Genomic DNA, 13,987 nt, shown 5'->3' with positions numbered 1-13,987 from the left:
TTATAAAGTGGATAAAACTTCAAAATTAAAGTATGTTTGACTAATAAAAGTGTGTCATTAAAAAAACGTGTATTTTTAAATAGGTTTTGAAATAAAATAGAGCTTAAAAAAGACGTGGCACTAAATAAGTAAGTAATAAAGCATATTCTGTGTGGATGTCTTTCCCTGCCTCCACTGATATGGTCAGAGAGGAGGCAGCGGAGGACAGGCAGGCGTCCTTCGACCACATGAGCTGCGTAGTAGCGTGAAAGCGGTCTCGTGCTCCGGGGAATTTCCCTTCCACGTGTCTGAAAACACGGCGGCGGCGGAGGCATATAAACAAAGGCAGCCATTGGCTGGCGCGCGCGCGGATGTAAATCACCCTCTATTTACTAAAATTCAGCTCCCGCCCTGCTGGCGGAGTCATCTCAGGCTGACGTCGGCGAAATGAGTCCGGCCGTAGCAGCTCTGCTCGCAGAATGGAAGTAGTCGTGGAGGACTAAACTCGCTTGATTTAGCAGGATTTTTAAAACCCGGAGTCATTTTTTTATTTTTATTTTTAAATTTTCGCCACATTTGACACACGGAGTGCAGGACAAGTGTTTGAAGCGACGCCAATCTTTTCGGTAAGAACAGCCCGTTCAGTCGCTTCATTAGCTTAAACGAAACGAAGTTTTAAAAGTTGATGAAAACAAACTCATGAAACAAACAAACAAACAGCATTTTTGTTTAGTATCATTTGGAAGCGGCGCTGGGTGTACCGGTGCTCCTCTGTCGTACAGTAGAGATTTGAAAATACCGGCTTTCCCGGCTGACACAGCACCAATGGAGTCAGCGCGGCGGCTCTCTGTCATGTGTGCACTTTACTAAAGCAAACATGACACCTTTTTCAACACAAAACGCATACTAGCACGTAAATAACCGCTTATAACGACATTTCCGCCTTAAATGTTACGTTTTGTTGGTAGCACTCAACACACAACGTAACAACTTGCTTTATATTTTTTAACATTTGGCCCTTTTAAAGTTTAAATTTGTAATTTAAATGATACAGTTATCTAAATTCTACTCTATAATTGACTTGCATAGTAAAACTTTATTACTATTTTTTTATATTGAAATGTTGACATAGCTAAATTGAGCAAAAGTGTGTGCCACTGAAAGTTTACTGTTAAAATGAAGGGAGTGTCGTGTTGTTTGTGGGCAGAGAAGATGCATCTGTCCCGGAGCTGTTGCTCCAAAACAAGTCCAACTATAATTGACTTTTGTTTGGAAGTTCGTCTTCACCAGCAGGGGGAGCCACTGCCTGACACAAAAGTGTTTGGAGTCAAAATAACAGAAAATACTCATATACATAAAGTTTATTTTTTGCCTTTTTTTTTAATCAGTAGTAAAAAAAACCTCTAGTTTGTCATTGACTATTCACACGTGTGTCTGGGTCTGGACAGACAGGAGCCGAGTGAAAAGTTTAAAAAAGTCCACAGGGAGCTGGAAAGCTGTCAGAGAAAGTGGTAGGACTTTCCTCAGAAACTGTCATTACCTTTTTAGCTGTGATCCCTAATTTGGAAGCGTGATACCAGTGTAACCCTGTATTTACAACTCAGTGGTAACGTGGGTTTTGCTGTAGAGGCAGCACAAGTTCCCCCCATGTTTTGATAACTTCTTGACACAGATCTGGATTCAGGGTGAACTCCAGGGCATCAGAGACTTTAAAGATTTCGTTTTGTGCTTTCCAGTTTATTGGATTACTTTTTTGTTTTCATTCAAACTGGGAAATAAAATTGAAACATAAAATTGTTTATTTTATGCCTTCTTTTACAGAGTTAACCAAATGAGCTTCTGTGTTACTGTGGCTTGATTGACTCCTAACCACATTGAATTGTGTGGTTTATTCGCCGAGCTGAACAGACTCATTTGTTTAACTAAGCGCTGAGCTCTTCACTTCCAGAGAAAGCACGGCAGTCGTTTCATTTCCCCGTCCGCCGTGGTTTCATTGATCGGACCGTGCTCCTTACAGGCCAGACAGGTTGTCTATAATGATAATGAGTGCCTTGGAGGAAAAAAAAAGCAGATAATGAATGCGTCTGAGATCATCAGATTTATTCAAGGTTGGTTGAAGAGAATGCCCTTGGTTTGTGTTGTTAATTTGCCGTATCGCTTTCAAGGTCGCTCGTCTTACAGTGCCCCCCCGCATGGACGATGAGGAAGACGATGTGTTCGAGCCGGACCCCAACAACTGGCGCACGGCGGTCAGGAAGATAAAGTGTGAAGACCGGGGCACGCAGACGCCCGGTCCTGCCCTGGTACCAAACAACGGCATGCTTCTCTGTGGACTTGCAGAGGAGCCCAGACCACTTTTCTACGGTGAGGCTGATGACACACTGTCTTTCAAAAGCAAAAAAAGGAACATTGCCCAGTGTGATAACCAGAGTTATAAAACTCTATAATGTGACACTCAATGTGAGAAATGCGCAACAGTGTTGCAGCCTGGAGCTCACGCCTGGCGCCTGGGAGTCGTCATCAAACTCACTTTTTATGGTCATTGTGGCGTGTAACCAGCTGCTTTGCTATTCAGAAGGCGCCAGGGACTGAAAAGATGTGACAGCAGTGCTCACCTGTGCATCAACTCCTCAGATAAATCATTATCAGTAGCAGCAAAGCTATGCTGGCGCCACATACGAGCAATCATGCCGGAGTAGTTCCATAACAACTAACTGCTGAAGCCCTTTTGTGTGTCAGTGACCTATAAAACTATTATGTGCAATAAAACAACAGCTGGGGCAATTGTTTGTCAGCCAGGCAGCCTGTTTATCCTAAGAGACATTACTCAGCACTTGGAAAAAAAAAAATCTTGGTACCTGAAATAAAGAGAGGTCTGTCAGGTTTCAGTTCTGTGTTTAGTTTTTTTTTTTCACTGAACACGTTGTTTACGAGATATTAAGTATCAGCTTTGACACTCAACAGGTAACGCAGGTTTTCGATTGCACTTCCCAGCACGCTTCGAGCTTGCTGGGGATCTTGAGGCGAGGCGGCACGACAGGGAAGCGGAGCGGGGCGGGATGGAGCGGCTTCCCCGGCAGCAGCCTGCGGCACGCAGCACGGAGGCCTGCATTGCACAGAAACTCCAGCTGATAGGGGACCAGTTTCACCGGGAACGCCTACAACTGGTGAGGAGGAGAGAGAAAAGAAAAAAAAAGCCTGCTGACAGTAAAAACTCAGGACTGATTTCCTGGTAGATAATGTCAGCAAACAAGTACTTTCTACATTTGACATGTCAGCATTGTGCCGTGCACCGGGTAACCTGATTCCCTGACAGATTTCACCTTTGACTCAGATTCTACACTCTGGATTCCACTAGATTAGGATTAAATGCCATTAATACATTTAATTTTTAGCATGAGAGACATTTTCATCCGATCATCTTGGTCCATCTGGTTACAGGTAGTTTGGTTTTTATCTGTTGTTTTATGTCAAGTTGCCCTTCCAGCAAAACAAGGAATGACTCTGCTCACTTTGCATACTTTTTTTTTTAAATACCTGCTCCTCACGGTGATTAATAGCAGGTCAAAAGTTTGCTCTCATATTGTTTGGACCCTGTTTGTTTTGGAAAGTCTTTGCAGAACTGCCCCAGTGCTCCTGCCCCCACCCTCCACCCCCTTCAACCCAAAGACACCGCTCGATGCAGGACAGCCCTTCCCCCCTCCTACCCGCCAACCCCGGGCCCTTTCCCTGCCTCCTCTTCCTGTTTATTCCTCTCTCTGCTTCCTCGCCGTGTTATGAAGTGGCACTGAGGATGGCTGGTGTCAGGGCGACTGTCTGCACGGATCTTTTATTTCATCTTTTTGGCTCTTAAACGTTACCTAGAAGACTAGAAACTGCAGAGTCCCGGTCTCTGTGACACATATTTAGTCACATATTTGACACAGAGGGGAAAAAGCAGAAGTGGCAGGAAGAGGCAAACATGTTGTAACTCGAAGCTCAGCACGTGAGCTCCGAGGAAAACAGCTGTGGGTTTCAGGGAGCCTCCAGACAGCCAGATAAGAAGAGCCAGCGGCTACGGGCGGCGCGATGCATACGAAGGATTTGGAGGTCTGGAGATGAATCCTTAAGATAGTCATGTCAGAAGCACCTTTTTGTCCTTCACACCCCCTTTTTCTGCTTTGCAACTTTTTTTTCTAACCGCAGCTACGGAGTGCAAGACAGTTTCTTATTTTCTCATCCGCTTATCGAGCAGATGTTATTTATACCCACCCCGAGCGAAGCGTGACTCATGTATTGTGACACTGGCGGGCGCGCACAGACAGTCAGACAGGATGGTTTCTGTGTGTGCCGGGCTGGGATGCTGTGACGCACGGCCCAGGCTGGACTCAGTCAGTCAGGCGATGAGGAAGTAGCTTGTGTGCGCCCTTTTGCGGCGAGAGTAAACAACAACGAGGAGAGTCAGAGCGAGTACGGCGTTGTGGTGTTGCATCCTCTGTAGACATGTATGTCTACTTAAGAAAGCAGCCCAGGCCAAGCGTTGCCTCTGCCAACTTTTTTTTTCTGCAGAACGTCACCTCCAGTAAAGTGCACAGTTACGTTGTCATTTTTGCAGTCTATTTTTAGCTCCACTTACGTAGCTGATGGCACTGCGAGTAAACAACCGCGCACAAATTCCCCCAGACTCGTTTGTCCGCTCTTACATGTCACTGTCAAGTCTTGACGCCTTACAGCCCCCCTCCGATGAAAATCAGGTTTTTTGAGTTTTTAACATGTATTTGTGGCATTTTTCTTATGAAAGTGAACAGATGTAAAAATAAATCATTTTGTTTTGCATTTTAAAGTATTTCGCTGTCAATCAAACTGTTGCAGAAATGCTCTGTTTGAATGGCTAGCGTGTCTAGCTCAGGTTCTGGAGAAGGGAAGAGGCATCGTCCCATCAACTAAAGTCAAATAAGCTGCCGTTCATATTTCCGTGGTCAAATCAGTCATCACTTGGTTTTTTGTGTGAGTTTCATCCAATACTTATGGTAGCAGGACTGAGAACGCTGGAAAATCTCCACCAGACTCCACGGAGCTTCTTGATGTGACCACGGAAATGTGAACGGCGGCTCATTTGACCGCAGTTGGAAAGGATTGTAAATCAATGAAAGACAATTTTGATGTTAGCTTTGATTATTTTATCAAGAACTCTGATCTGAGAACCTAATGGATTGAATGTATTGGTCACAGCAACGTCAATAAACATTGAAGAATTAGCTAAAAGAGTCTTTGGTGAACTGGAAGGAGAAAGAATCAGGATTTTGGAGGAAGTTCTGTCCATGAAGATCTTCGCTTCTTCGTCTGAGCTGACATCCGGATCAGAACCATACGGCTGAACATTACCGATATGACATTTTTAAGTAGCAGCAGTGAAGATTTACGCAAGCGAGACAGAGCTATGATAATCAAACAGGAGGGGGGGGATCAGGGTCGGGGCTACTCAGCTCACCTCCAAAAGCCACGCCCCCTCAGAGGAGATTTTGGAAACAGAAGCTTCAGATCAACATGAAAAATAGCTTTTTAAGACATTTAAGTTGTGGGATTTAGGTTAAAAACGTCATAATCATAATTAAAACACGACTGGGAACTTTTTTTTATTCAAAAAATTGTCATAGGGACAAATTAGTATTTCTTTATTATGTGAGCTAGTGTGTAAACAGATTGACGATGATTACTCACCGCCAACTTTTCTGCCGACAACTCAGAACTCCTGCCGCTCTGCAGAAATTATGTCCTAAAAAAATGACACAAGTTTGATTGATTTTGGCTAAATCTAATTAATTATAATTAAATTATTTACTTAATCATAATTAAAAGACCACTGGGAACGTGTTTCAACTAAATCAAAAAACGCCACGAGTTTTGGATTTATGCGATTCCTGATAGTTGGAAACGTATACGGCACAGTTTTCAGCGCAGACACTTGTTCCCGGGCGATCCAAGTGCCGTCTCATTGATGGATTTTGAAGCAGCACGGCTGTAAACGTCCTCCATCGGGTCCCCTGGTGAAAGAGAGGGAGGGGGGGGATTAAGTAGCGAAGGAGTGCTGGTGGATGCTGACAGATAAATTACTCCTCAGTCAGAGAGGGCTGGAGGGGACTCCGAGGTCCCCAGAGCACGGCTGACATTAGCCAGCCAGCCATTTGAGACACAGCTGTAATGACAGGCACAATGGCAGGAAGACCGCTCCAGCCTGTGCAGGCCAAGGAGCAGAGTTGGGTTTCATCCGCATGTTTTTTTAAGAGAGACGACTCCTGGTGCTTTGGAGGGGAGGTGTTGAAAGCGAGGCTGAATATCGCCTGTAGCTGTGTGTCCGTTTATCTCTGCTGCTGTCAGAGTGGCACTCTTTCATTTCATAGCTTGTTAAAAAAAAGGTTTTACCCCAAAAAACCCTACTTTTTCATTGAGTGATGTTGTCGGTAGCCTGTGTGTTTTTGTCTATTTCGCATTGACCTTTCTCTTTTGGCTGATACGGCTGATCCGGAGCCTCTTTCTATAAAGGGTGTGCTGTTTACTCAAACGATAAAGCCGGGCCTCTGAGCAGCTGTCTTAACAGACAGCCTGCAGTGGACCCTGATAAAACCCATCAGGCTTGTGTCAGAGTGACGACACAGAGAATCTGGCTTCCCTGTCCGGAGCTAAATTTGGAATCCTTTTTTGACAGCTGGCAGCATGAGCCACGAGTGAGCCGTGACAGCCTCACACACACCTTTTGTTTTCCCTCACCTTTCTGTCTTTGACTATTTATCTGAGTATCACTTAAGCTGCCAGAGCGGAGTGTAAAAGGTCACAAGTACAATTTGTTTCTGTCTGTAAAGACGTATGACCTCTCAAGTAGATGGTAAAGAAACTCCACTTGGTGCTCTGCAGCCTGTTTGAAATAACACTGAAACTTATCATCATCAGAGGTTACAAATCGACGTGAATATTAGTTTACCTGCGACTTCCTCTTTTGTGGTCTTGTTCCATTTAGCTTTAAGGCATAGGCATGTTATAGAGTGCACTTTTCTGTCGCTATAGCGAAAGTTTGCCCCAACATGCAACTACCTGGAAGTCATTTCCATATTTCTTTTCAGTGCAAGTGGAAGGTACGATAAAGTCAGGCTGTCGGGAACCCGTCAGTGCTTATGCAACTGATAAGAGTCTGCAATAGAAACCCGCCAGTACCACTGTTCCTGGCTACTAACCAGAACAAGGTTAAGGCACCACGTTGAGCCAAGTAAACATCCAACATTTGGCTCACGAAACAGAATAAATAGCTTTCAAGAAGGTCATAAAAACTCCTCGTTTTCACTTTACGGGTTGAAAATAGCCCCACTCTTTATCAGCGTCTGCCTTTTGTCGTCAGATGAGCGGCTGGACTACTGTAGCTCTGTCATGCAGATACAGGTTTTCCAGAGACTCCCTGCCTCTCATCAAGAACCCCCCCTCTCCTCCTCCTTAATCCCATTTGGTGCAATTATCTTATCTCAGGTCTCAATGGCTGAGATAGCATTATCCCTCTAATCGCACACAATCCAATTGGCTCGCAAAGCTTTGGGAGTCTCCTCCTCAGCTGCCGGCCTCTGCCAGAAAGATTAGAATAAAAAAAAGAAAAACCTGGAACTGCTTGATGACTGTTTTTTATGACTTTCTGTTGGGAAGATCAGGAGCGTGTGGAGGAGAGAAGAGAGTCAGGAAGAAAAGCAGGCAGGGAAGGAGTCGCAGCCTCTGATTCTCTGCCGGCTAACATCACAGTCAAAATAAGTCCTAATGTATGGTTTTAAAGTCCCAAACTGATCATCTTGTGATCTATTTTGAAATGCATCCCAGTCATCTTTTTATTTTGATTATGCCCCTTTTAGCCAAAATAGTCAAGCAGTTTCTGCTGTAGTAGTTCATTAGAAATTTGCCTTTGAGTTATGAGCAGGACTGTTGGTGCGGAGTAAGTCCGCCCCCACTTCCCATCCCTCATCTATCTACACCAGGGGTCTCCAACTCAATTTACCTAGTGGTCTCTGAAGGCAGAGTCTGGCTGAGGCTGGGCCGTACGGGGTTCCATTTGGCCCAAAAATATGCTTTTCCGTCCACTGTCCATACCTTTGGTCCATTGTGTCTGTCAACTGAACAAGTTTATTGAACATTTGTTCTGCATGTCCTGTCTTAACTTTATTTTGATGCACTTTAAACATAAAGTTGTTGTAGGACAGAAAAATGCATGAATACTAGTTTAGAGAATATTATATGTAGGATAAATAAAATACAGTAACTTTTAGCAGCAGTATAATAACAGGAAAATTAAACTGGGTTTAATCAAAACTAAAGGAAACCAACGTGTCTTTAATTTGTCTCTCTTTATTTGTCGTTTCAGTATCATCAAAACCAAAGGAACCAGGGGCCGCTGTGGTGGCGCCTCACCACGGCCCTCGTCAGCCTTCTATTGGATAGAGGCTTTATTGCTGGAGGGGGGGGTGCAGGACAAAGGTAAGGGGGATTTACCCCCTTATGTCCGATGCCTTCATCTCTGTTAGGAACTGGCCTCCTGTTGGCACTGTCAAATATAACACGGGTCTGTTTGAGGGAGAAAAAAGAGGAGACAATAAAGGTCGCCGCGGGACGGAGACATCCATCTTTTCTTTTTTTTTTTTTTTTTTTTTTACAAGGTCACGTGCGTTTCTTGCAAGAAGATGCCATAATCCTCCCAAGATCCCTCTAAAGGACAATGTTGATATTTTGTCATACATGTGGTGTGCTGGTTTTGTACAGTTGTCAATTTTGCACTCTTAAACATAGACCCACGATAAATGACCTCTGCAGACCCTGGGGATGCCTTATTCAGTGTTTTCTGTAAGAAGGAAAAAAATTGAGTATTTTTTAAAACAAGCAAAAAGTTACACAACAAGAAAATGAAAGGGTGTGTGATTTTTTTTTTTTAATATATATATATTTTTTTTATCCTCTCAGTTGGATCAGTTCAATGGATTTATTTGCTCCCAAAGACGCAGCGTCTCAGAACAATGCATTTTGCACCCCACCTCAGCGGGATGTTCATTATTTTATCATCAACTTATACATTTTATTTTATTTTTAATCATAAATTGACAACCCTGATTACTTTAAGACAAAAAACTGAAATGACATGAAGTTAATGCACATGAAAAAGTTGTCCCACTGTAAAATAATGATCAATTATGAGCTCAAATCTAAGACTTTTCAGAACGTTTTTGGTTAAAACAAAACGTCTTTATAAACACACGAAAAAGGAAAGAAACCATTCAGCAGCAACAATTCCAGTCGGAAAAAACTGTAAATTTGGTAAATAAAACCGCTTTACTACTTGATTAAAATCGAGATTTTATTCCTTTGTTACCATTTCCCTTTGAAGTAACATTAGGACCCCTATTATGTCTTAATTTTCAGAAATATAAGTGCATTTGTCAAGATAATCTGACTGACAGATTTATAACAGAGGATTGATAGTGTTGTAGTTGTAGCACATTAAAGACATAATGATAAAATCATGGGGTGCTTTTATTTTTATCTTGTAAAACATCAACGCACCATGCACTAAATTCGAACAAAAGGTTAAAGCACACTGTTAAAAGGAGCAATCCTCCCAAAATAATTCAGTTTGCCAACTCTATTGTGTTTTTTTAGATTCTTTTTATTATTATTTTGTAATTTTTTCCCCCAAAATGTCTAACAAATAGTTTTATCTTAGCTGCATCCTCGTGTATGTGATTGTTTTCAGACCTCCATGCCCTTTGAAGTGGAGCTGTGGATCCACTGTTTTTGCACTAGACTTCCACCTTTTTGAAGAGTTCCGATTGTTACCAAGTCAACTTCTGTCTTGCATGAAGGGTTTTCATTTGCGCAACATTTCAGATGTACTGGTTCAAGGCGACCGATCAGTGTTGAGGCCCGACTGAGCACAGTCCGGGTCTGAAGTGGAAGTCGGTTTCTCCATTTGTCTGTTAAGAGTTGGAGCTTCCAGCAAAACAATGTTTGCTTTTCCCCTTTTCTGAAAGAAAATTCAAACTCAAAATCTCTTTTCCACTCAGGACATGTTTGCCGGGTTTACTTCGTCATATTTTGTTGTTGTTGGTGCTGATTTTCAGATTAGGATCTATAATGCGAGCACAACCAACAATGGGTCAGCAGTTTCTGAAATGAAAAAGTGAAAGATAAAGACTGTAATTTTTCTATGAATATGTTTCAAAACACTGTTAAAAATGCTGTTCTTTTGTTTTTTTCTCGCCTTACCTTGCCTGATGTTTTGAATCTAAGGAGCAGCACACGTCAGGGGTCTGTGCTGGAATTAGTCACCTCTCACATGTGTCAACTTTATCACTGCACCAATCAGTTTGTGCATTTTTTCTAACTCTCAAAACGTCTCAGGGACAGATTTCGTTGGCTACTGGAAACCTTGAGAATCCGTTACACAGTTACAGGAAGAGTAATGCCCCCCTACCTAATCCAAAGTGATATAAAGTCATTTACGAGTCCTCCCCCTCAGGCAACTGTCCTGTGTGACTGAGGAGTCGGATTTGCTGGTTGTGGCGGTGACGAGGCCTTCTGAGTATGAGGCGTATGAGGTGCACTGAAAGCGGTTGTGGTTATAGTTTCCTGCGGATCCTGAACGCTGAGCCAGTCCTCTGTAGCGCCTCGTCCCTCCACCCCCCATCCTCCTCAATGGCTCCTGACCTCCTCTTTGTGCTGCTCCTTCATGACGCATATTTTCTTTGTAATTTATTTTGTTTTTCTCTTTTATTTATTTTGATTTTTTGGTAATAGTTACCCATCTCTACTGTATACATGTGTGTGTGCAATCACTGCTTGTTCTCTTCTTCCTGTTTTGGACTCAGACTTTGACCCCGCGCAGCATGTTGGTCATCACTGCGCCTCGCGTCGCTTCCTGTGATACTCTTATTTTGGCATCGCTCCTCTTCCAGTGGGGGGGAAAAACCTGCTATTAGGACATAAAAACCCCTCTGTCACTTCACATGAGTTAACGTCTCCTAACATAAATAAAAAAAACATTGGGAGGGAGATTTTCACAATAAAAGGTTGCAATTTTCCATATAAACCACCCCAACAAATTTAGACCCGTTTTATCACCCCCACCACCGCTCTGTATGTGGTTTCAGACATGCAGTAGTTTCAACAGTCTGTCAACACATCATGACTAATCCCTTTTACCCAATGAGTCATTTCCCATCCCATAATGAGAGTCATGACGGGAAGGAGTATAAAAGTGCAGCCGCTAAGGTTCCCCCAAGTCGCAGGATGTCAGGACGGTTGTGAGTCCTTTTGATAAATGGTTGTGTTGTAATCAAAATGCACTGGAAAGTACTTTGTTTCTTTAAAACTTTGAGGTCTCTTTCCTGTTGTGCGTTAATGTATAGTATATACTCTGGATCGTTCTTTTGGGCCAGTCTGGCCGCATGTCAGTCGTATATCTGTACATTTACCCTGTAGGTTCAGGCCTGTTGATTTATTGATAAGGGAAACAAGCCACCATAGTGCCCCTTTTTTTTTAAACAAAAATGTTCTTAGTGGTGTTCCTAAAATGCACAAATGGATGTGTATTTTATGGAAAGCATCAATTTAAAACCTGTTTTTCCCTAAATGGAAGTTGCTTTGCTTACGAAAAAAATAGAAGAAACTTTTTGACTTTTTATCTAATTTTTATTGACTTTCTTACTTTTTTTTAGATTGTATTTTGTGAAGAGAAACTGTCTATTTTTTAAGGACACTTCACGGTTGTAAAATCTTGTTTTATTTCGCGCAGGATCTTTTTTAAAACCACGAAGTAGAGAGAATTTTTTAAAAAAAACTTGGACCATTCCTGGTATCTGATGTATACACAAAGTCAGGCAAACCCAAATAAGTCATGATTTGGTTGATCTGGCTTTCTGTAGCCTCGTAAGTCCTGCAAATTTGTTTTATTTCATGTACATGTTTTGCTTAAAACCCTTGAATATGCCTTTAACTGCTCAGTTTCAATGAAGTCTTGATTATCACACACTCTCTGTTATACCAAGAAATGAGACCCAGCGAAAATGTAGCATTTTTGTAAACATTGGCTGTGTGTTTTCGAGACTTTACTGTGCACTCATTTTTGCGTGTTTATATAATAAATATATATATTTTGGTTGTTGATATGATATGGAAGTAAAGAACATTTGTTATGTAGTGCAATATGCTGTACATACAGAGCTTTGCTCTACAAATCTTTTTTTTTCCTGGATTTTCTTGTTGTTTATTGGTACTTTTTTCAATAAAACTTTATTGACAATGTCAAGTGGAGTCTGGTTCACTCATGTTTTCTTAATGAGGAATATCAGCAGCATTACACCTGGCTTTGTAGGTCACAGACAGTGTTTACGAAAACGCTTTCACACTAGACTGGTTTCAGTCACACCAGAGGTTGTTTCATCGGTTTGTCCACCAACCTTTGATGCAAAACAAACAAGGTGACTATCAGGTGGACTTTTTAGTCAAACAGCAGAAGCAAACCCAACAGGAATGTGTATCAAAAGTCACATGCATTTTAGGTAGAAAAAAAACTACATTTTAAATCAAAAAGAAGTAAAAACTGGATAAAGTTGTTGGAAATTAGCATTAAAGTGAACATTTATTTGCTCCTTACCTTAAACTACAGTGTAGAACAAGACCAAACTAAGTATAGTGTAGTATTTGTCAAATTAAAACCTAGTCATGTAGTGTGAAAACATCCTGAAAAAGAATTTAACTCATATTAGTTGAAGTTTTTGCACCAAAATACGACTGAAGACTCAGTTCATCTAAAAGTCTAAAAGTTTCACACATTCATTGAATTAGTTGTCTTTGCCAGCAAGTATCACACAGTTATAAGTCTGACTGTGATTGGGGTAATATATCTCAAAACTAGAACATTTTTTTTTCTGATCTTCTGTTTCATTACTTACCTTCACCTAATAACTGTCTTTTGTTTACGTATTAGACTTTAATCAATAAATGTGGTATTTTTCTGATCTTTCAGATTTTATTTGAAAGTGATTGCTCACAACTATTTTAGTCATAATTTACATCAAAAGGTGTTAGGTTTAATCAACCTGAAATATTTCTTTGCAGCAAGAGAGATTGTGGTTAGAAATCAGATTTTAAGAGACGGAGAATGTTGAAACCAGTCTCCACTCCGCTCTGAAATCCTCCTTTTATAGATAGATCAGGGCGTTCCCTAATCACATGAAGTCTACATATTTATCACTGTCGTAAATCATCCAGTACACGAGGGTTGGTGATGGTTCTTGAAGTTCCTACTTCAGGGTTGGTTCCTGTTTGTAGATATGCGGGATGTACATTTCTAGGAATGTTAATGCTTCAGTGGTTGGTCTGGAGCTTAAAGTCCCACTCTATCATCTTTTGATCTATTTATCGTGGCGTTCTTGAGGTCTTTTAATGATGATTATGCCGTCTTTAGCCAAGATCGAAGGTCACAGGTCACAGTTTCTGCTGTAGTTCATTTGATATTTGAGTTGTGGGTGGGACTACAATAGAGTAAGCTTGTACTGATATCCCATCAACCCCTTTGTTTACTCTCTCCCCTGCTAGCTTACAGCCCTTCAGAAGTAAAATTAGCAGAGCAACAAAAATGGCTGCCAGTATCTGAGCGATCCAGCCGAACAGTTTTGAGCCAGATGGCAGTTCAATCAAGAAAACAAAGACGTTAATGGATCGATTTGTCTGGAAGTGGGTCCATCGGAATGGAGTGGAGCGGGGAGTTTGTGGCCTGTAGATTGTAGTTTGTTCATAGAAACTACAAGCATTTTTAAACAGCATTTTTGCTCGATTCACCACAACTTGGATAAATTAATACTCCAAATGCAATTTTAATCTGTAATTTTTTAAGAAAAACACAATAATATGTGACAAACACAATTTTCATTGGAATGGGTCTTTAAATTGTGTTCCATGACATGTAAATAACCCCATGTGTTCTCCAAAAACACAAGTCGATGACACA

The 13,987-nt window shown here is 41.6% G+C and overlaps 1 protein-coding gene across 4 annotated transcripts; it reads left to right on the top strand.

Annotated features, from left to right (window-relative positions):
• The first annotated feature begins 219 nt into the window (after positions 1–219).
• LOC112147493 (bcl-2-modifying factor) lies at positions 220–12,283 on the top strand. 4 transcript variants are annotated; one of them, XM_024273968.2, is made up of 4 exons: positions 220–605; positions 2,161–2,343; positions 2,944–3,146; positions 8,351–12,283. In XM_024273968.2, the coding sequence occupies exons 2-4, from the start codon at positions 2,172–2,174 to the stop codon at positions 8,465–8,467; spliced, it is 492 nt and encodes a 163-aa protein (XP_024129736.1). In that variant the 5' UTR covers positions 220–605; positions 2,161–2,171; the 3' UTR covers positions 8,468–12,283. The 4 variants fall into 4 exon arrangements, with proteins under 4 accessions (XP_024129736.1, XP_024129726.1, XP_024129717.1 ...); XM_024273958.2 differs by having other exon boundaries at positions 236–605; positions 2,145–2,343; XM_024273949.2 differs by lacking the exon at positions 220–605 and adding an exon at positions 1,665–2,087 and having other exon boundaries at positions 2,974–3,146.
• The last annotated feature ends 1,704 nt before the right edge of the window (positions 12,284–13,987 follow it).

Source organism: Oryzias melastigma, linkage group LG22, assembly GCF_002922805.2.
Source record: "Oryzias melastigma strain HK-1 linkage group LG22, ASM292280v2, whole genome shotgun sequence".
NCBI classification, from domain to species: Eukaryota; Metazoa; Chordata; class Actinopteri; order Beloniformes; family Adrianichthyidae; genus Oryzias; species Oryzias melastigma.
Note: the sequence above shows the minus strand (reverse complement) of the source record. Positions and strands in the feature narration are given on the sequence as shown.

What these genes read in the sequence shown, in the direction of transcription:
- LOC112147493 (XM_024273938.2), top strand. Translation starts at nt 2,054, where the DNA reads ATGAATGCGTCTGAGATCATCAGATTTATTCAAG. An exon ending in GATCATCAGATTTATTCAAG is followed by an intron (nt 2,088 to 2,160) that starts GTTGGTTGAAGA and finishes CTCGTCTTACAG; the next exon opens with TGCCCCCCCGCATGGACGAT. An exon ending in ACCGGGAACGCCTACAACTG is followed by an intron (nt 3,147 to 8,350) that starts GTGAGGAGGAGA and finishes TTGTCGTTTCAG; the next exon opens with TATCATCAAAACCAAAGGAA.